This window comes from Grammomys surdaster, unplaced genomic scaffold (assembly GCF_004785775.1).
Source record: "Grammomys surdaster isolate TR1022 unplaced genomic scaffold, NIH_TR_1.0 125979, whole genome shotgun sequence".
Lineage (NCBI taxonomy): Eukaryota > Metazoa > Chordata > Mammalia > Rodentia > Muridae > Grammomys > Grammomys surdaster.
The window spans coordinates 1,198,259-1,219,316 of NW_021620795.1; the positions used below are offsets into that span (position 1 = coordinate 1,198,259).

The 21,058-nt window shown below is 49.3% G+C and overlaps 2 protein-coding genes across 2 annotated transcripts in view; one reads left to right on the forward strand and one right to left on the reverse strand.

The window, feature by feature from the left end:
• The first annotated feature begins 391 nt into the window (after positions 1-391).
• Positions 392-7,042, forward strand: Ppif (peptidylprolyl isomerase F). The gene is made up of 6 exons (XM_028754081.1): positions 392-659; positions 1,770-1,800; positions 2,248-2,336; positions 4,166-4,262; positions 4,881-4,956; positions 6,084-7,042. The coding sequence occupies exons 1-6, from the start codon at positions 468-470 to the stop codon at positions 6,217-6,219; spliced, it is 621 nt and encodes a 206-aa protein (XP_028609914.1). The 5' UTR covers positions 392-467; the 3' UTR covers positions 6,220-7,042.
• Positions 7,043-17,098: 10,056 nt separating this feature from the next.
• The window catches only part of Zcchc24 (zinc finger CCHC-type containing 24), a 51,900-nt gene continuing 47,940 nt past the window's right edge, over positions 17,099-21,058 (reverse strand). Inside the window, exon 4 of the mRNA XM_028754083.1 lies at positions 17,099-20,893. Coding sequence (XP_028609916.1) covers positions 20,780-20,893 — 114 coding nt within the window. The 3' untranslated portion in view covers positions 17,099-20,779. The remainder of the gene's footprint in view (positions 20,894-21,058) is intronic.

Genomic DNA, 21,058 nt, shown 5'->3' on the forward strand with positions numbered 1-21,058 from the left:
AAAAGGAGACAGACTCAGCCCTGGAGCCGGAGGCCTGAGGTCACCTTGTGGGTGTCTTGGAATGTATCTCCGCTTCTCTGTTCTTTCTGTTATCTCTTCCTTTCTGATCCACCTCAGATTCTCCACACCCACCCACCCACACCCACCTCCCTGCCCTGTCTTTCTGATTCTCAGGGTCAGCGTCTCTCTTGGTCTAGAGGTGCTTTCAAAGGACTTTCTGCTCAGTGTCTGGGGATAGGGGTGGGGCACAAGGCACGAAGTGGTTGCGCTGCCAGCTGCAACCAGCAGGGGACGCTAGCTAACAGGTTCTGAGGGGGCGTGTCGGAGGCGTGTCGGGGCGTGGTCTCGAAGCCAGCGGACCAATAAAGGCAGCGGCGCGCGGCCTAGGTATCGCTTCCTGGGTCGTCCGACCTTGGCTGTGTCTGCTCAGAGTTCTTCCGCGCGCCCTCGCCCGACCCGCGACAGCGATGCTAGCGCTGCGTTGCAGCCCCCGCCTGCTCGGTCTGCTCTCTGGCCCGCGCTGCGCGCCGCTGCTCCTCTCCGCGACCCGTACCTGCAGCGACGGCGGAGCCCGCGGCGCGAACTCTTCCTCCCGGAACCCGCTCGTGTACTTGGACGTGGGCGCCGATGGACAGCCGCTCGGCCGCGTGGTGCTGGAGGTGAGGCTTGGGCATAGGGAAAACCCGGACTTCCAGGGCTCTGTACTGTGCCTGGCACACCAGGTGACCTTGGGCCTCGGTTTCCCTCTCTCAAAAGAAGCGGCATCAGCTTTGTCGGTTTGGGGCTCTCCAAAACCCCTAGGGTGTGGAGTAGAGAGGGAGGGCTGGTGTGGAGGAAAAGGTCAAGGTCAGATCGTACTGAGTGACGGTCCACTAACCGGCCAGGACTGACGTTGGGCTTCCTAGACCCTCTGCGTCCGAGGTTGGACCCAGAGCTCTGAGGTGAGTGGGTGTCTGAGATCCAGGTGTTGCCCTGTGCCCACGTGGCGGCCTCAGCGCACTCCGGATCCGCCCCCAAGGCCTGGTTACCTAAGAGGAGGCACGAAAATGCAAATGAGGTTCTGGACTGGGAGCCCAAGCCTCTCCACTCTTTGAGGTCAACGCTGAGCACTAACTCCTGTTCGACCCTTAAAAAGAAAAGTGGGAAACAGTTACCGAGGTATCAGGAGGAGGCCCTAGGAGCCTTTAGGCTTTTCTGCTTTTAACAGAGGGACCGGTTAGTGTTGATTGACCGATCTATTGGGGGAGGGGAGCTGGCATTATTTTGCCTCAGTTTCCTCTTTTGGAAAATGAGGAGCACCTCCCCAACCCCATTTGGTGAAGAGGGATTCTTAAGCAAAGCTGAGAGGCAAGAGGCAGGCTTGGATGAGACTGTAAACATCCCTCAACTGTCCCCTCCTTCCCGCCTGCGAGCTTCGGTTTCTCCCTGCACTGAAGAACTCAGCTGGTTCTGATATGATACTCTTGCACCGGGGACTCATGCTGAGGGCCTCCGGCTGACAATTCTGTCCCCGGAAGTGGGCCAGGATGGCACTAGTTTCTTCTGATAAGAAACTGAGACCATCCATGCCTTGGTTGGGTTCAGGAAGCAGCTGCCAGAAATGATAGCTGCTTTGGCTGTTCCTAGGAGGGTTGGTGGCCATGGAAAGGAATGGCCCTGTGCTTCTTTGTCATGATGCCTTGGCTTCTGGGTGTGAACAGTGAGGGGGCTCGTTCCTGCAACAGCTTCTGGACTGACCATCCTTTTCTATTCCTTTTCCTTCCCCGTAGTTAAAGGCAGACGTTGTGCCAAAGACTGCAGGTAAGGCCCTAGGTGGAAAGTGAGCCAGGCAAGGCTGGTGGGCTTGGGGTGGAGTTAAGACTTAGACTATGACAATGCGGGAGTCTCAACTTAAGCACAGCTGATGGGTACCCCGAGGCAGCCTTTTGTCCCTCTCTGGACCTTCTTGTCAGTTCTGCTAACCAATCTGAGCTCATCTCAGAACCTGGGGATGGCCCATGTAAGCTCTCAGAGATAGCCTCCTCCCACTTCTCCATGACAGTCCAGGGCAGGGTTAGGTACAGTCTTTGGGCTCCTCTCCTGTTGTCCTGGCTAACACAGATTAGAGTTTGGATTCTAGTCACAGTGCTTGCTACTGATCAAGAATAGACTCAAGAAGAGGGGAAGGGCCTTTCCACATATAGCTCACCTGGGGGATTGGCAGGGAAGGGTGGCCTGCCCTTAACCTGCCTCTCTCTTTTTCTTCAGAGAACTTCAGAGCCCTGTGCACTGGTGAGAAGGGCTTTGGCTACAAAGGCTCCACCTTTCACAGGGTGATTCCAGCCTTCATGTGCCAGGTAACAGGAACACTGCTGGGAGTGGGTTGGGATCGCTGCTAGGCAGGCTGGGCCCTGGTGCACAGAGGGGACACAGCACTGGGCTGCTGGTGGGGGTGGACCTTGAGGCTTTGAAGGGCCATGGAATTAGACTGCCTCTAATCTTGGTATTCCGTGTGCCCTTGAGCACTGGGCATGGGAGAAGAGAGGGGGTGGGGAGAAGATGGCCAATTCATCATTACACATGCCGGGACTTGGAGGTGCCTTCCCCAGTGAAGGGCCTTTTCTTGGTTAAATGAACACATTCGTTAGTCCCATGTTCTTGCAGATTTACAAACATGGAAGTATTGCTGCATCAGGTTTCCGGCTAGGTGTTGGCAACAAAAACTTCACAGGCAGACTCAAGGTCAGAGGTTGATGTGTGGGAGACCAGGAGAGATAGAGGCAGGCATAGATGTCGTGGCCTCTCTGAAGTCCTTTCTGTCTGTTCTCTCACTGTAACCAAGCAGTAGTGGGTTGGGGCTGTGCCTGCTGTCACTCTACAGTGCTTGGTTACACATTGGGTGTGACAAAGTGAAGGAGAAGCAGGCAGGGCATGGCTGTGACTTAACCCAGTCAAGCCCTGTGACCTTCCAGGCTCCCAGCTCCACCTGGAGTTGGTGGATGAGGTAGGGTACTGAGGTGGGTAACTGGATTCAGGAAGAGACTTGCAAATTGGGAGAGCTCTTTATGGCTTGGCATGGTGGCCTCTGGAGGCACAGGCAAGGTGACTGGGGACACCTTATTGGTACCAGTGGATGCTTTAGCTGGACAAGAAAGTTCACACTTCCCATTTAAGGGTCCTGTCTCAGAGAAACCACAGTATGGCCAAGGCCAGCAACTGTGCATAGAAGTGTTCCTATACTCTTCCGGGCAGGTCCTTCCTAGACTGCCTGGAGTGTAAAATTTAGGGCTTTCTTAAGCCTGTCCTTACTCTGATTAATGACACAGAGACCTTTATATATATTAAAAGCTTCAGGCAGTATAGATGGGCAGATTCTGAGCTATTCTAACACGACGATGCTGGCCTTAAACTACTTCCCAGCCATGTGGCTCGTTACCTGCCATCTCGGTCCCCCCCCACCTTACCCCCCCCCACACACCTCCTTCTTCATTCGTGTCCCAGTGGCGACTCCCCTTGTCCCTCTGAGACCCTCTCCCTCTCTCTAGGCACCAAATCCCGCCTTTTCTTCTTCTGCCAGGCTCCAGGCTGCTCAGCTGTTTTCTAGTCCATCAGAAGGAGATGGAGTACAGTGGTTTACAAACTACTGAGTCAGATGGTTCATAATAATGACAATATCAAAATCCAGACTGCAACCACAAAAACATCCTCCAACACTGAGCAGGCTCTGAGAAAAGTCCCCAGCCCCCATGGGCCATGTGTCTATAAAACTTTTGGGCTTAGGGAGGGTGATGCTGGAGCAAAGAAGGGGGTTCAGCCTTCAGCAAAGAAGGGGAACTGATCTTCTGCTGCTGCCTGGCTCTGAAAACAGGACCCCTGGTCACCTGCTCGTTGCCCTCTTAGGAACTGTGGGTTGGGAATCTGAACAGCTCAGGCACGGCTCTTGAGATTACCTGAAAGCACTAGCTCAGACAGGAAGTGGATTCTTCAGAGACCAGACTTGTTACGGCCTGGTTCCAGATGGAGAAGCTTGGGTTTAGTTTTGCCCAGATTATCTTAGTCACTGGATGGTTGTTGGCCCTTTTGCCTGAGGGGGGGCCTTGAGAGCATTGAGGGTTGCCTTCCCAGGGGACCCACTGCCCCTCTGCCAGTGTAGTAACTTCTTACAAGGTATTTATTCTGTGTGCAGGCTGGCGACTTCACCAACCACAATGGCACAGGAGGGAAGTCCATCTACGGAAGCCGCTTTCCTGATGAGAACTTCACACTGAAGCACGAGGGGCCAGGTATGTGGGACTGAGCCCTCTCCAGTGTTCTTGGCTGTTCCATCCCATCTGGGTGCTGCTGTGCTCGGCTGCCAGAGAAGCTGTGGTCCACAGTTGCCCAGCATCGTCATACTCCTTCTGTTAGTATCCAGGCAACTCAGCATGTCTAGCTCAGAATGTCCAGCTTAACTAGACATTCATAACTCTGTAAAAAACACTTTCTACTGTAATTCCAGCACTTGGGAGGCTAAGACGGGAGAATCCAAAGGTCAAGGCCATCTTGGGCTACATAGTGAGACTTGTTTCAACAAACAAAAACCAGACAGATTTCCCTACGGGAACTTGGTTGGGGAGTCTTTAAGCAGACCCCAAGGCAGAGTGTGGGAGAGTCCATAGCTGGGGTTCCAGTCAGCTCCCCCACTGAGACCCCTGAACTCTTTCCACCCTAGTATCCCCCATTGAGAGCTAGCTGGCAGTTAGGGCACACAAACTCCAGGGACTGTGTCAGCACTGGTTCTCTGGTTCCAGGATCTGCAGCTTCACACATCCTTGATGGAGAGGGAGCCACCTGCTCTCCCAAGCAGCATGTCAGGTGAGGTACCTTCTGGATGACCCAGCTCACCTCTGCTTGCTTCACAGGTGTCCTGTCCATGGCGAACGCAGGCCCCAACACCAATGGTTCCCAGTTCTTCATCTGCACGATAAAGACAGACTGGTGAGTAGGTCACACTGCATGGCCCCTGAGAAGGAAGCTGGAGGAGGTCTGCAGTCGGGAGGGCAGTGTGCAGCTGGACCATCTGCTCTGGGCCAGCGGTTTGCTTCTCACTGTGTCTGTCTGAGAGACAGGGAAGGAATCGAGGCACAGATTGTGGTTTTCTGTGACTATGTCCCACCTATGCATCCCAGTGGTGCTGTTGGCTAGAATTTGATTTGTGTCATGCCTGCACACGCACTGAAGGGTTCTTCTACCCCACATTTGGAAACTGCTACAGTAAGTGACCCCATGGTGGTCTGAGTGGAAGCCGCTTTGTTTGGCTTACCCTGATGTTTCTCCTTGGCTTGCCTCCGTGACAGAATGTGCTTGTGGAATCAGGGGTATCGAGGCATAATTTCCTCACACTGTTAGCATGGTCGCACATGGCTCCCAGATCCCCCCAGCCTCCTTTCCCACGGGCCTGTGCTGTCTAGGAATGCCTTTTCCTGGTAAAGCTTCCACTAAGATGCACCTTTCTCTGCATAGAGTCTTGAGTGTTCCAGACCTCAGGTCCCTGAAGGTCAGAGGCATCTGCTGACTGAGAAGTTTAGAAAACCTGTGTCCACAACTTTAAGGAAATCTAAGTGACAGGATGACAAGCCACACAGGGCTGTCAGGGCTGAGTGTGTTGCTGCTGGCCCTATCTTCTTTGCTCCTAACATGGAAGTGTTAATGGGCCTTGCAGTTCTGCTCCAGGCCGTCATCATTCTTGGCTTTGCTGGAGCTGAGCTAAGTCCCTGTTCTGTTCTGGGAACTCACAAATCATGAGCTGCTCAACACCTCCATGCTTCTCAGTTTGCCATAGTCTGTTGCACAAATGCCTTGCTTTTTTGAGTGCTCCAGTGCCCATGATTTTCCTGGACAGAATGAGAAGAACCCACTTCTCATAGGTAAGGTCACTAAGAATCAGATCAAGCTGCCAGGACAAAGCCCAGGGTGACAGAACTTGTCCTGGGAGCCTCACAAATCATGATTAAGCTTTGGGGGTAGGGGTGTTCCTTTGAGAATTGGTACCTTTGGCAAATAACTCTGTGCCAAGTGGCCAGGGTGCTGGGTGTTTTCTCACTTGGCTCAACTCCTCCCCACAGGCTGGATGGCAAGCATGTCGTGTTCGGCCATGTCAAAGAGGGCATGGATGTTGTGAAGAAAATAGAATCTTTTGGCTCGAAAAGTGGGAAGACATCTAAGAAGATTGTCATCACAGACTGTGGCCAGTTGAGCTAACTCACAGCCAAGGTGCTAGGACAGCAGCAGACGTTCATGTCCTGATTCACACAGGTACTCCAATGAACTGTGTGTACCCACTTCTACTGAGTATGAGCAAGGCCACTCAGGCACATGGTCCTCTACAGGACCAGGCTGCTCTTGACTGTCCACTTTTCCTCAGATCCCATTTCTGGGCATCAGTATGGCCATCGGGCCATTTACCCTCAGCAAATGTCCCCATGATTGCCATTTGTGTGTGCCTTGGACATTGGCAATGTTGACCAGTTAGTCAGGGAAGGCTCCAGACTTTCCTTGACCAGTGGAGATAGCAGTTGCTATTTAATGTTGTCCTCCTTGTTGCAATAATTTAACAAGATCTCATAGAAACAAAGCTGTGACACTAACTGCACTGTCTTATGTGTGACCTGAGTTGGCACAAGCCACAGACACCCCTCTCCACTCCCCCTAACCTCCCAGCCTGGCTTCTGAAACATAACTCAGGGCTCTTGTGAAAGTTCCAACATCAATGCCTCTCCTCCTGGTCACTGTGAATCCTGCTGGTTGGCTGCTGTGCTTTTTGAAGGGAGCCTGTGAAACAGAAGCAGCTGGACCTGGGAACAGACCTGTGAGCCAGGCCCGTCTGCTCAATGTGAATTCCTGTGTTGAAAACTTACAGAAATTGCCCGAATTCTTTGCTGTCCTCAAGAGGGAAGTGTTTTCTGGCAGGCTTTGTTTTTTCTGTATGTTGAATAAATCTTATCAATGATACATATGTAAAAGATTTCTGCAACAGTCCTTTGTGTTCATCTCATGTGATAAATAAATCCTATTTTCTATAAAATGACTGGGTCTAGTTTTAGAATGAAACTTACATATTTGGGACTTGTTTGTTTTTATGTTTGTCTTAAAACAATGTCTTGCTGTGTGGTCTAGACTGGCCTAGAACTTGCTGTGTAGCCTTGGCTAGCCTCTGACTCTCTTGATCTTCCTGAATGCTGTTGGGATTACAGGCATAGAACATTGTATCCAGCTGGGACCAATCTTTGAGTTACTATGTATCAAGTTCTATGCTTTGAACTGGTTTTTTTTTTTTGTCTGTTTTGTTGTTTATGGTGCTAGGGCTTTTGTGCACACAAGCCACACCCTCAGCCTTATGCTAAGGAAATCCGAGTCGAACATTCTGTGTAATAATCCTAGGTCCTAGCTCAAGAAACCAAGGAGAACATGCTTGTTGCCATCTGTGCTGTAGGGATGGTTCAGACAGGATCATAGTCTCCACAGCCCCCACCACGGACGCTATATCTAGGCAAAGTCCCAGCTTTGCTTAATGATGGAGCTTCAGTTTCTCAGCTACATAATGTGTGTATGACACCCAGGTCTGGAATTGGGTGTGACCCATGTGAGGTACATGGTCTTGGGCCTAATGTGTCATCATAGCAAGCTCTGGGTAATGGCTGACAAGAAGGTGACATTTCCCATGTGTCATAGATCCTTAGGGAAGGGGGCTTGCCTAAGCAAGGAGCTCACCAAAGGTTAGAGGTGGGTTTCCTTCTCCATGATGGGCCACTGAAATGTGGAATTCTCCATGGCCAAATTCTCAGGGAAGGCAGGATTGGGGCAAACACATGACTAAGAGTTTCCTTCAGTGGATAGGGACATAGCAAGTAGCAAGTCAGTAGCTCCTGGAGAAGAGATTTGGGCTCTGGCTGGGGTGAGTAACACATTCATTCCGTTTAGAATTCCCGAGTCAGGTGATGTGGGGTTACGTTACGAATGGGCCTGGTCACTCTGGCGTCATAGTGGTTAGACTGAGTCTTCAGAGTCTTGGAGTTTCCATGAAGTCAGAGCTCAGCTACTTGGGTTGAGAGCTTGGTTGGAGTAGTAGTTAAGGCATCCTCAGGACACCTGCTGTCATGGTGTGGACCCTGCACAGGCACCCCCTCCCCGTGCTGTCATGGCATGGACCCTGCACAGGCACCCCGTGCCTGTGTCCAGACTCTGCAGTTCTCTCTACAGCGGGCCTGCCGAGAGATCTCGTTTGCGAAGCATATCTCAGTTGATCGTTTGAGAAGCATATCTCAGCTGACTAATAACTGATGATTGCTCATGCAGCACCACGGCTTACAGGTGAGTAAATGAGGCTACGGGCTGGATCGTGATTAATCGAGAATGTCAGGCAGTTGGCAAAGGGCAGAACGCTTGGGTTCTTGGTAGTACAGAAAGCACACACTTAGCTGCTTAGGTTCTTTACCTAAAATCTTCAGGTCACACGGTACTGCCTGTGACCCCAGCCCCCTTACCTTTTTCTTTAGTTGTAGGCTAGGTCTACATTATCTACAGTGGCCTTGAATTTACTCTGTAACCCAGGCCAACTTCGAACCTGTGACTCTTTTTGCCTTGTCCCTTGAGTAGCTGTGATTATAGGCCTGTCTCCAGCCCCTTTAAGCAATGTACTTTAAAAGTACTTTAAGAACATCTATTTATTTGTAAATTTATATATTTACTCACTTTACAATTTGTGAATTTTTTTTTTTCTGATATAGGTCAAAGATGTGTTGTTGTCTCTGGAGTTGCCTGCTGACCTGGGGCACTCCAGGCACTCATAACAAGTCGAAGGGAACGCCGTCCTCCTTGAGCTGTGACCTGCCTACTGTCAATTTCTGAGGGGTCTCAGAGTTAGAAGGTGGGAGGGAGGGCTTGAGGGAGGAAACCCTGAGGATGTGTGTGTTCTGTCTCCATCCAGTGGAATCTAGGAATACAGCAAGCATGCAAGAATTTTCTAGAAACCACTCCCTAAAGGCAAAGGCAAGGTCATCCTCTGCAGCGCTCTCAGCAATTTTCAGAGGCCTAAGCCAGGTTTTGGTTTTTTTATGCGCAGCATCTTTTTAAGTAACACAGGAAATCCTAGCTTGTTGCTTGCCAGTAAGCCCTCAGTACCTAATGTGTGTGTGCAGCAGTAGTCCCCAGTACCTAATGTATACATGGAGCAGTAGCCCTCAGTACCTAATGCATGCTTACATCAGTAGCCTAATGTGTACATCAAGTGGTGAGACCACATGTGCTTCCTAGATGCCATAAGATGTTTTCAAAAATCAAAACATCAATTTTCTGAGATGCTCAGTAGCTTTTCATAATGACTTGTATGTACTAAAATCCACACGTTTTAATTTCACCATCAATAAAATTTTGAAAACCACATCCACTGATTAATAAGCATCAGTGAAGACACAAACCTCACCAATGTTTCAGAACCTTCCAGCATTTCAGAACTTTCCAGCATTCCAGAACCTTCCAGCATTTCAGGGCCTTCCCTATACATCTTTCTAGGCAGCCACTGAGTTCTAGTACCACATGAGGACCTTTGCCTCGTTTAGGACTGTGTCTGGAAATGAGGTAGGAGGTAGTTTTTTTGGACCTGGCATCTCTAGCATAATGTGTGTGAGACTTTTAACAGCATTTCTCAACCTGTGGGGTCCAACTATTCTTTCACATGGGGTCACACAGCAGCTATCCTGCATATCAGATATTTACATCAGGATTCACTACAGTAGCAAAATTACAGTTATGAAAAATTTTATTGTTGGGGGAGGGAGTCACCACAACCTGAGAAACTGTGTTAAAGGGTCATGACATTAAGAAGGCTGAGAACACTGCTCTAACGTATCTGGTTTCTGCAGGGTTTTGCTTCATGAAAGGCAATGTCTGCAGATGTTTCATGGGTGTAATAAGCCTAAAGCCTGGGGCTCACGGGAGCCTGGGGCAGCATATAGATCCTGAGCCGCTTTCTTGAGACTGGATCTCACTCCGCTGCCTGAGCTGGTTCAAACTCCCGCACTGAAGAGATCGATTTGCTTCACCTTCTCAAATAGCTGGATTGTGGGTGCATGCTGAAGGACACAATAAAAGGCACTTTGCTCTTGAGTCATACATACACACACAGACACACACACACGTATACATACAAACCAACAATACAAAATCAACTGTGTTTTAATCCAGGGATGTTAGGCTGGTTTAACATCAGGAAGATCAATTAATCTAACATTGTAACTTTATATACACGCACTATTAGAATAAGACCCCAAAGTTACAGGATTTTGACAGGACAGAAGAAACAGTTACAAAACACAGAAACATAGTATCAAGTTCCCTTCTAAATACTTATCCTTATACCCATAGCCTCGGCCCTCATCAGGGAAGCCTCTTTATGCAGTCATAAAGGATGTCAGTTAATTCAGACTCAAGACTGGTCAGAGTACAGAGAATAGATGACCTTGACATTGGGATGCTGGACCTTAAATGGTGCATCTGTATTTCACTGTCTCCCCACTAGGCTCAGAGAACACATGGAAGATGAGGCAGAAGGATTATAAGAGCCAGAGATGTATCTATTGGAATATGGCATAATTTTGAGATAAAAATGGTGAGGTGAGGGCCAGTGACGGAGCTCTATAGGTAAAGCCTTGCTACCAAGCCTAATGACTTAACTTTGGTCCTTAGGACCTCAGTGATGGAAGGACTGACTCCAGCCAGTTGTCTTTTGATCTCCAGAGATGTGCTGTATGACATTTGTGTGCTCATTTTTAAAAGAGAGATAAGTGGCCAGTAAGCACATGAGAAGACTTTGCAAATCATTGGTCATCAGAGAAATGCAGATCAAAACTACAGTGGGCTACTTCACACCCACCGGGATGCATAATATTAAAAGTCAGATAGTACCAAGTGTTTGTAAGGATGTGGACACAGTTCCTCAGATGGTTAGACAGTCACCATTTACCCAAGAGAAATGAAAACGTGTACCCATACAAAAAGTTGTGTGGATGTTTAAGCACGGTTACTAATTCTGATTAAAAGTTAAGGACAGCCTAAATGTCCATCTTCACGAGTTCAGCTGTACTTGCTTAGAAAAGATTATCATAGCTGGATTTGTTGAGTGCTGGCATTTCATTATAGAAGGAGGGGACAGAGAAAGTCATGGGATCTTTTTCCTCACTATTCAGCTGCTTTCCCTAACTGGTTGTGGGCAGCTCGACCCTAATTGTATGTAGCTTTGGGTCTCAGGAAAGGACTGAGGTATAGGCTGTGGAGGACTAGAAGGGGGCCTCCATTTGTGAAGCCACAGGAAAACCATCACTGTTGACACAGAAGTTCCAGTGTGGCTGCTTTGGGTCACCCAGACTCCTGCCCATAATTTCTCCCCTGTATAAATGGGTTAGTTCCACCAGGAAGTCTTCAGTGGAATCAAACTCTGGTTTGTCCTGGGAATTACAGAAGGAGAGGAGACGAGAGGCATTATTTAGTTATTCCCTGGGCAAAACTTCTTACAACAGCAGCATGTGGGTGTGTGAGTATCTTCAGAAGCCAAAAGAGGTGTGTGTCAGATCCCCAGGAATTAGAGTTGCATACAGTTTTGAGTCACCAGATGTGGGTGTTGGGAACTGAATTTGGGTTCTCTGCAAGTGCAACAAAAACGCTTACCTATTGAGGCATCGCTCCAGTCCCTGTAAGGAGCTTTCCTTACACAATGTTGAAAACATTTGGCTCTGGGCATGGTTACATACGACCATGACCATATTAACAACCATTTGATGTGTGAATTGTATGGAATGTGAACTGTTTCCTACTAGAAATATGTCTTAGCAGGATCTTCTAATTCTTTTAGTATGCAAGATGCTTCCTCTGGGATCCTTCTGGAAGATACTAACATTTGACCTACTTATGGGCTCTGGGGGGGGGGGTCTCTCAGTGTCCTTTTTCAAAGTGTCTGACCCACATAAGCTTATCGTGGTGTTTAAAACAAGACTATGTGCTGGTGGGGCTGAGTGTATGTACATACACTACATGGATGAAAGTGCCTGCAGAGGCCAGAAGAGGGCGTCAGATTCTCAAGAACTAGAGTTACAAACACTTGTAAGTTGCCTGATATATGTGCTGGGAAATGAACGTGGGTCCTCCCTCATGGACCCCTAACTGCTAAGCCATCTCTCCAGCCCTAGTTATGGCTTTTACACAAAGAAATCCATCAATTCTCCTCAGACACAGGTGGGTGATGGAGGGACCGGAAATTAAGAGTTGGTTTTGTTCAGATCCATGCACATGTCCCCATTCCAATTTTAGGATCCCATTCTTTAGGGTCTTTCACAGGAAAATCTTGACAAGACTAAATTCAAAAGACAATGAGGGCTCAGCCACCTACACAATTGAGGGTTTGTCTCATGTTTAGTGAAGTCAGCCCAGTGTGTGCCAACGTCTTTTCCTGTCACAGAAGACTTTGAGTACTCAGTCTGTAACTTGTGGTGAGAACTGAAGGGCATACATGTTTCTTTTTCTTTTGGTAATCAATCAAGCATCCTCAGAAGAGCTCACCCATCACAGTCCTTTTGGTCACCCTTACTGTCATAATGGTCAAGTACCATAGACAGCTGGCCTCTCAAGGTACATTCTTATCATCTAGGTGTCATCCTAGAATACCATGATTAATTGTGATGTCACTGCCTTCCATGGATTGCTAGCATGCCATTTCCCACTGGCAGGTACTCCAGCTAGTCCTTCAAGTCTAAAGGTACAACCACACTCTGGGATCCAGTTTCCATGGGGTTTTCCTGATACCATTCCTGGTACAAGTTGGGACCCAGTAGGAGATGAAAACAGCTCAATTGTTTGGACAAGGAAAGCAATATCTGAGGGAACAAGAGAATGCTGAAGATTCTCTCCCCGGGGCCTTCTGCTGATCCTTCTGAGTACCCATCAAAAGAACACTACTATCGGCTAGACAAGTGAGAGAGATCTGTGTGCTGAGGGCAGGTGATGATGAAGAGAATGAGGTTACAAAAGGGCAGGGCAGGTACAACCTGTTAGCACTTACATGCACATGCACACATTTCCATAAGCAAGAGGGGGAAATCGCCTTCTGTCTTTTACAGATTAAACTTGCTTGCCAACAGGAAATGGTAGCTCTCAGATTCAGCCACCAGAGGACAGCAAAAGACCAGCTAGTTAATACAAAAGGGGAAACACACACACACACACACACACACACACACACACCTCTCAATCCCCAAAGCAAGGGAAATTCTGGGTTGGCATGTGTGTGGTCGGAAAGCAAGGAACACAGTTTGAAGCCTCTATGACATGCTGGGCAAGGATTCTTTGCTAAAACCCGGCAGGGAAACAGGCAGAGAATGGAATTAACAGGGTGTGTGCCTGGCAAAGCGAGAACAACAGCCTGTGGGTCAAGGAAAGCTGACAGGTCCAAGGTTCAGTCTTCCCTGAGCACGGCAGGAAGATGGCCTGCCAGTGGACAGGGCAAATGAAGGATCATGGGGTCAGAACAGGGTGCAGGGGTCCTGGGAAAGGCCAATGGAATTCTGGGCTGCCTGGGAAGAAGACCTGGGCTCTGTGGTTTCCTGGAACAACTCTGAGGGGTTGTAGAAAGGGGCTTTTCAAGTCCCTTGACCTCTTTGAACCTTAGCTTCCTCTAGGTTACTACTTACTCTTACCCCTCTCCCCACCAAGTTACTTCAAGAACCAAAAAAGATGGTGTGTATGAATTGGATAATCGCTTGGTATCCAGCACATCCCCTCCCTGCCCCTCTGTCACCTTGGACCCATTTGACACGGCTTGACTTGGAGTTCACCTCTGACCCAGGAATGGGAACAGAAGTGAAGAGGACAGCAGCACAACAACCTGTTATCAGACTGGCTCTGAGTCACTGCCATCTGTTTACCAGTCTCTCTTCAGAGTTTCTACCCCCTAATACCAAAGCCAGGCGTTATCTCATTTGGGCCAGGACACTCCAGTATCCAGTAGATGTGACCCCAATGACATCACAGCAAACAGGATTCCTTAACTGTGGAGGAGACTTCTGGCTGTTCTGGGCTCAGGGCCCAGGCCTGGCTCTTGTCCCTATCTCAGATCTCCCACTGCTGATGAGGGACTTAAGGTCTGTGGGTCCAAAGGAAGTTCATTTCCCTTATATGCTCTGAAGCCTCCTCACTCCTGTGAGAAAGCACTGGTTAAGAGAGAAAGGGTAAAGCTTTCCTGGGCATCCTGAGGGGTTCTCCCCATCCTCAGTGGGGCCTCCCACCAAGGAAAGCACACCATCCCAACCCCCAACCTCCCAAGGGCTCCCAGACTGCTGGAGGCAGCTAGCTGGCCTGCTGTGTGAGTTTTGTGTGCTTGTGCATACAAGTGGGGGAGGGATGGAGTGGGGGGGAGCCAAGACCTCTAACACCTCCCCTGGGACTCCAGCATCAGGATAGATGAGGGAGGAAGTGTTAAGGGGCCCTGAGCCCAGGACAGGCTGTTCCTAGCTGTGGCCAGAACTGTGAGGGAACAGCTAGCAGGCCTAATTCCCTGAGAGGCAAGCCCACCCTCAGCCATCACCCTTCTCTGCCTCGGCTTCTCCTCTTCCTACCAGGGCACAGTCTCAGGCACTCTGGCTAGCCTGTAGCCGTCTTGATGTCCACCCCGGTACTGTCAGGCCATAGAGAACAGGAGTCAGGACACCTAGCCACCAGTGGGGCCGGGCTGCTCATTTTACAGTGGATTTAACTCAATACCAGGGGGCCAAGCCTGCCCCCAAAGAAGCTGATAATAATTTGAGACCCCAGTACAGCTGTAGGCATCAGGACCCTCCAGCCTCAGTTTCTCCACCTGCCCCATTGGCATATTTCCCTCTGCTTCAGCTCCCCCTAGGACTGTTAGAAGGACTTGTGAGACTAGAAAGCCCAGAGAGTTGCCAGAGCCTGGGAGGGAAGGGACAACTTGAGGATCAAATCCTGCTTCTGCCACAAGCCCAGTTGGTGACATCAGGAAAGACTGTCCTTTCTGGGCACCCTAGCTTGTTCCTAGAGCTGGGCTGGCTTCTCATATCCCTCCAAAAGCCCTTCTTTCGTGGCTGTTGCTCTCTCCTAGACTCCTTAGTGGCTACTGCCTCTGGACATGACCATTAAGTCCAAACAGAAGTCCTTCCTATCCAGGGAAGTCATTGGTTTCCACAGATTCGGAAAGTGTCGAAATGCAGCCTGTGTTTGCTTCAAGTTTGTTTTCTTTTCAAGGGGTCACAAAGCACCAAAGTGCATGCACATGTATATATACATACATACACACACACACACTCATACATACATGCATGCACACATATACTCACACACATGCACACATGTACACATGTACACACACACGCACACATACACACGTATACATACACACACTCGAGTTGGGGCTTTATGGGGACATGTAGGGAGAAGGTTGAGCCAGACAACTGCAAGCCAACCTGGAAGCTTCAGGCTGAGCTCCTAGCAAGCAGAAAAGCACAGGGCGTCCCGGGTTCAAGGCTCACTCCTCTTCCCACTCCCTCAGATAGCCTTGAGCTAAGTGTTACTGGCTAAGCTGCAGACAGAGGGACCAAGAGGTCATCTCCCCTGGGCCTGCCTTACTGCCAAGCAGCTGTTGGGACTCATGTTCACTGGTCTCCTTTATCTGAATAGTATGCTGAGGGAGTGGCACCTCAGAGAGATGGCTGATGGGGGGAGGCAGCACTGACCTAGAAGGCAGCCCCACAGAGGACAGGGTGCTCTCAGGCGGGCATTGTGTATGCCCTGCTTGGCACCCCAGCAGCTATTAGTTGAAGTCCCAGCAGTTGGGAGGTGACCAGCTGTGGAGCTGGTCCTTTGTTCACTCTGCTCTGTGGGGTCCCCTCCACTCACCTGCCTGGCTAAACCAACACTGACTGTGTCTAAGCAGACCCCGGCCTCTTTGATATTTACACACCCAATGATAAGTGGGAATTCTCTTTATGTTACTCTGAAGAAGAGGGCTTGGTGGCTTCTAGGGTTCACCCTACAACTCAAATCAGATAAGTGTCTTGCTTCTGGAGTTAGTCGTCTCTGTTCTTGCTGGTCCTGTCCCCTCGTCCCCTCTGGTTTTCTCAGGCCCATCTGGAGGCCACAGTCTGGAGGCAGGAGCTTGCCCATACACATGCACTTTGACCTGTTTAAATTTAGCAATCTGGATATTAAAACTCAGAACTGGGATTTCCCGTTTCCTCCCCATTCCCTGCCCACCAGGCAGCAGTAGTCTTACATGGTGGATTGGCTCCAGCCAGGGACTGGATGCCCTTGTAGTACAGCTAGAGGCCCCTCCTCACTAGCCCCTCACTGACAGTACCAATAGTAGGTCCATCAACACCCTCCTACCCCTGCCACCAGGGCCATAAGGGGACTCCTCAAACCAAGTGATGATCAAGGTGCACAGTGCACCAGGGGCACTTTAAGAACTCAAGGACACATTCAGGCCAATGTATTAGCATTGCTGTCTCTGGAGGCGACTGGTGAGCAGCAAGACTGCGGGGAGTACTGGTCCTTGGCCAAGAGGCTTCACGGACAAGTTGCCTCTCGTGGTGTTCCTTTACCCCTACAGATGCCAACCGGTGGCAGCCCTATCCAGGCCTTCCTTTGCTCAGAAGAACTCCCTATTCCCTCTCCTGTGGAGCCTTCTGTTTGTTTGCATGTGAAAGCCAGGGTCTCGGACCCTAATCCTGGCTCATATTCAAGCATGTGCAGCCACACCGGAGCCCAGGGCTGCAGTCTGAGGCTGAGTTACTCCTATATATGGTTACCCAGGAGTGAGTCCCATCTGAGCTAACGTGTGACTTAATCTGCTGACAATCTCACCCAGTTGGGGCCCCACTTGGCGAGAACCCTCACTCTGGAAGGAGTATCCACATGAGGACAGCAAAGTGGGAAGAGGTAGGTCATTGGTGGAAACAGGACAGACAGTATGTCCAGCTTTAGAACTAAATGCCACCCAAGTTCTTCCCACCTCTGCTTTGTCTCACATCTGTGAAAAGGTCCAGCTTCCCCCATGTTCCTTGTAAACAAACTCACGAGCCTCCATCTTTCCAAAGTCCTTTTAATACAGCACAGAAAGGCTATATTCTCATAGGCAAGCTTTATATAGAGTCTCCAGGAATAAGGCACACAACGGAATGCCACCCCAAGGCCGGCCCTTTCGGGGAAGCGAGGAACCTTCTCCATGCACCCTCCAGGCGTGGCTCACGGGTTCTGTTTGTCTTTTTAGCTGAGTGCATACACATGAACAGATACAGACATGGACAGGGTCACCACACAGGGGTGCAGGGATTGATACAGGGAAGTTGACCACAAGAGCAAAGGATGAATCTCACTGCCACTTCCCAGAAGGCTGCAAACACCCCTTACTTCAGTATTAGTTGTTGCACTGGTTACATTGTAGTGAGGTTGGATTAGACTTTAAAGTAAATTCAAGTCCATTAGAGCTAGAGGGCAGGTGTGAGGGCTTAGTGGACAGATCCAAGATCAAAGAGCAGGGGGGCTTCCAGGCAGGGCTGGGACAAGGAGGAAGCCTGCCTTGGGTGTTCGTGTAGCTCCTTGGGTCTTGACAAGGCCATTGGGCTCACAGACCAAAGGGTCTGTTCAACCGATGAGTCCTCTTCCCTTGTCCACTCCCTGCCCTTCCCCTAAAAGTTAATAAAACTGTGATAACAAGATAATAATACAAAGATGCAGGAGACAAGAGTCAATACCACCTGTCATCTTCAGTGGAAGAGGCACAAAGGATCGCTGTTCCCTTTTTACCGTGTTGTCCATTGATAACTTCCCTTAAAAAGGCAATACTTCCAAAAATACATAAATGTATAAATACAGGACAAGAGCATATTAATAAGTCTAAACACTTGAATAATATACTGGCTGCTTAATACTGATATTTTCATCCAAGGAAAATGAAATTTAAAAAAAAAACATAGCTTAAAAGATTGCAAAGATTTTTTTCGTTAGAATTATGTACCAGCTTCATATAATAATTCTATGTAGATAATATTTCCTTCTTAATGTAGTTCAGTTGCATACTTTTTACAGACCAAAGCATAGAAAAAATAACAAGAAAAAAAAGGAAAAGTTCTCACCATAAATATCTACTTATAGCTCGACCAGACTTGCAAAATACATCTAAAAATCAGTTTGTTATGGATTGTGCTTTCAAAAGCACTGACGTTTAAAAACATGCCTTTTTGTTGTTTTCAATTTCAATAGTATCAAGCTATAATATTTTTCTTTTCTTTTTTTTTAAAAAGACCCTCAAATATATACAAACAAACTCACTATGAAGAATTTGGGGGCTGGGAGGGAGCTACCAAGTTCCATGTCCAAAGAAAAACTGGTAGCCATGCAGAAATTTTAACATCTATGATTTTTTCCCCAAAATACACACATAGCATTTTTTTAAAAAAAAAAATTCTGTGTCAAGTATAACTCAAAATAAATACAAATTCACAAGTAGAGCTATTGAATACTTCGTATGGGGTAAACACCATTCTCTCTCAACTAGATCGCTAGATCTACCCACTGCAAGCGATTGTCCCTTTTGAATGTACTACAACCATACACTTTCCTGTCCCCTGGGCTCCTAGGCCCTCTGAGCATTAACTCTCCCAGCACCCAGCCTTGATAGTGGTATCTTTTGCTAGCCTCAGGAAAATCACAAGTTCAGCCAAAGCATTGCAAGGCAGGGCCAGGGAGGGGCTGCCCCGGGTGAGCAGGGCCTGGCTGTACACAGACATCAGTCTAGGCCCTTTAGGCTAATAGCTCACCTCCTACTGGCCCTGGCTTTCTGAAGACCGTCGCAAGCTCTTTGCATCTTTGACTCAGTTACCTATTCCCAACTTGTCCTCACTTGGGACACACGTACACTGTCCATTGCTGTGAATGTTCTCTTTAGAGTCCTGGTGGGATGACTGACAGAAAAAGCCCTTTCCTAGCGACAGGAAGTTTGGCATCGGGCAGCCCTAGTGCAGCAGCAAGACTGGAGAATCCTGGGTGCTGGGTGCTCACCGTCTGCAGTCCAGCATGCCACCATTCGATGGCAGCTAGTAGTCTGGGCCGCCACAGATAATACCTTTGTTAAGTGCTCAGAGGGTATGTTCTTCAAAATCTACCCTGCAGCTAGCTGCTGCAGACACACAACCATCTCTTCCACTTACCCCCTGGACCCTTGCTTAACACTTCATATGACTCCTCAATCGTACAAAACTTTTTCATTTGAAAACAAAGGGCAACTGGGCACCATATGTAAACATGAATTTCAGGCCTATTTCATGGTCTGATTTTTTTTTTCTCTCTCTCTCCATAGAAGCATAGTATGGGGCAAAGTCAAGCAACTCAGTTCTGGCAGCTGGTGAAGAGGAGAAAGACAAGAGAGGTGTGGCTTGTCACAGGGTAGGGGGGACACTGCTGACCCTGGCCAAGACAACAGCCATCCTGGGACCATGTGACATGCCAGGAAATCTCTCTGCCCCCTAAGGAAGTAGAAAATCTCTATCCTCAGTTTCCAAAGGAGAGGTTCTGTGGCTCATTTTAGGCTTGCCCAGTGTGAGGGGTTGAGGAGAAAGAGGAGGAAGAGGGGGAGGGATCATCTTTTGTCTTCTCAGGGGATGAGAACCTCAGGCAGGGAGGGCTGTAGGAGAGGTCCTGGCATCACTCAGCTTGACATCCTAAATGGCTATCAGGACAGAGGTCGGAGGGCAGTGCACCTGGATGTCTAGAGATAAGTCTCCCCCCACCCCCTACCCCCACCCCCAGTGACACTCTGTTCCAGAGGCAGCCTGCTCTCTTCTAGAATGTCAGAGATCACTGGGACCTCTTGCTTTCTGGTGGCACTTTGTCACTTAACTAATGGGGAAACTAAGGCTGGCGATAGATGACCTTGCCCCAAGTGGCAGAAAGCAGCTCCCGAATGCCAAGGCCTGCATCCTTCATGCCAGAACAGCCTTCCAGCTTTTGTGGGGTGGCATCCCTGACATGGGTGGGAAGCTAAGGGTAAAGAGAGAGCAGCTGACAGAACCCAAGCCTACAGGACACTCTGGGGAAGGTCATGGAAGTGGTGATGCCTGATGTCCCTAGGATGTCTTGGCACACTGGTTACTGTTCAATGTCCCCCTTGCCTCACCCTCTGCCTACCTGTCTCATTGGCAGAGGGAGGCTGGGTTTAGCTACCAGGTGCAATGCAGTGATATCAGGGCTAGTCAGATTAGGGACTCAGTGTGGGCAGGGACAGAGGGCCACTCCTTGGTAGCTGCTAGAACAAGTGACTGCCCACTGTGGCCACAGATCAGGAATGACATGGGACTTCCTAGAGTGGTTTTTCATACGAGGCAAGCTGCAAGGTGCTGGTGGGATAGGGCCTGGCTGGTATTGGAGGGAGAACTTCCCACAGGCCACAGGATCTTAGTGTACTTGTGGCGGATGCAAGGTCACTTGGCCCCAAAGACACTCAGGAGGAGAGCTTGCAGGAACATCAAGACCCTGCTAGCCTCTGTCCTTCTACAGAGCCCAGGCCTAAGATGAAGAGTCTCTGAGCCTCCTGTGTCTGCACCCTGTTGGGAGTATGTCAGCTACTCTGTTAGCACGTGAGAAGAGGACATAAGCCTCCTCTGCTTAAGCCCACAGGCCTGTGATATCTCCTCAAGTATGGGGACATTCAGCCCTTTGGGCACCACAGGGAGGTGGCAGCTGAGGGATGCTACAGTGGTGGCCAAGGTCACTGCACACGACGACAGTAGTAGCCCAGGACCTTGCATTTCTCGCAGAGGTGCTGTGGGTGCTCCTTGCTCTGGTCAGACACATCCAGGCCATCGGGCTTCTCCAGGGGTCTCTGCAGAGCAGGGGAGGGAGGGGCAGAGGGGAGGGGGAGAGAAGCTGCAGTTACAGATAGCTCAGCCAATGTTTTAGCATCCCACCTTTTGCTTGTTTGCAGACATTTGTGTCTCAGAGGCTCAAGTGAAACTCCTGGGCTGGCTAGGGTCAAGGCAGGGGTCTT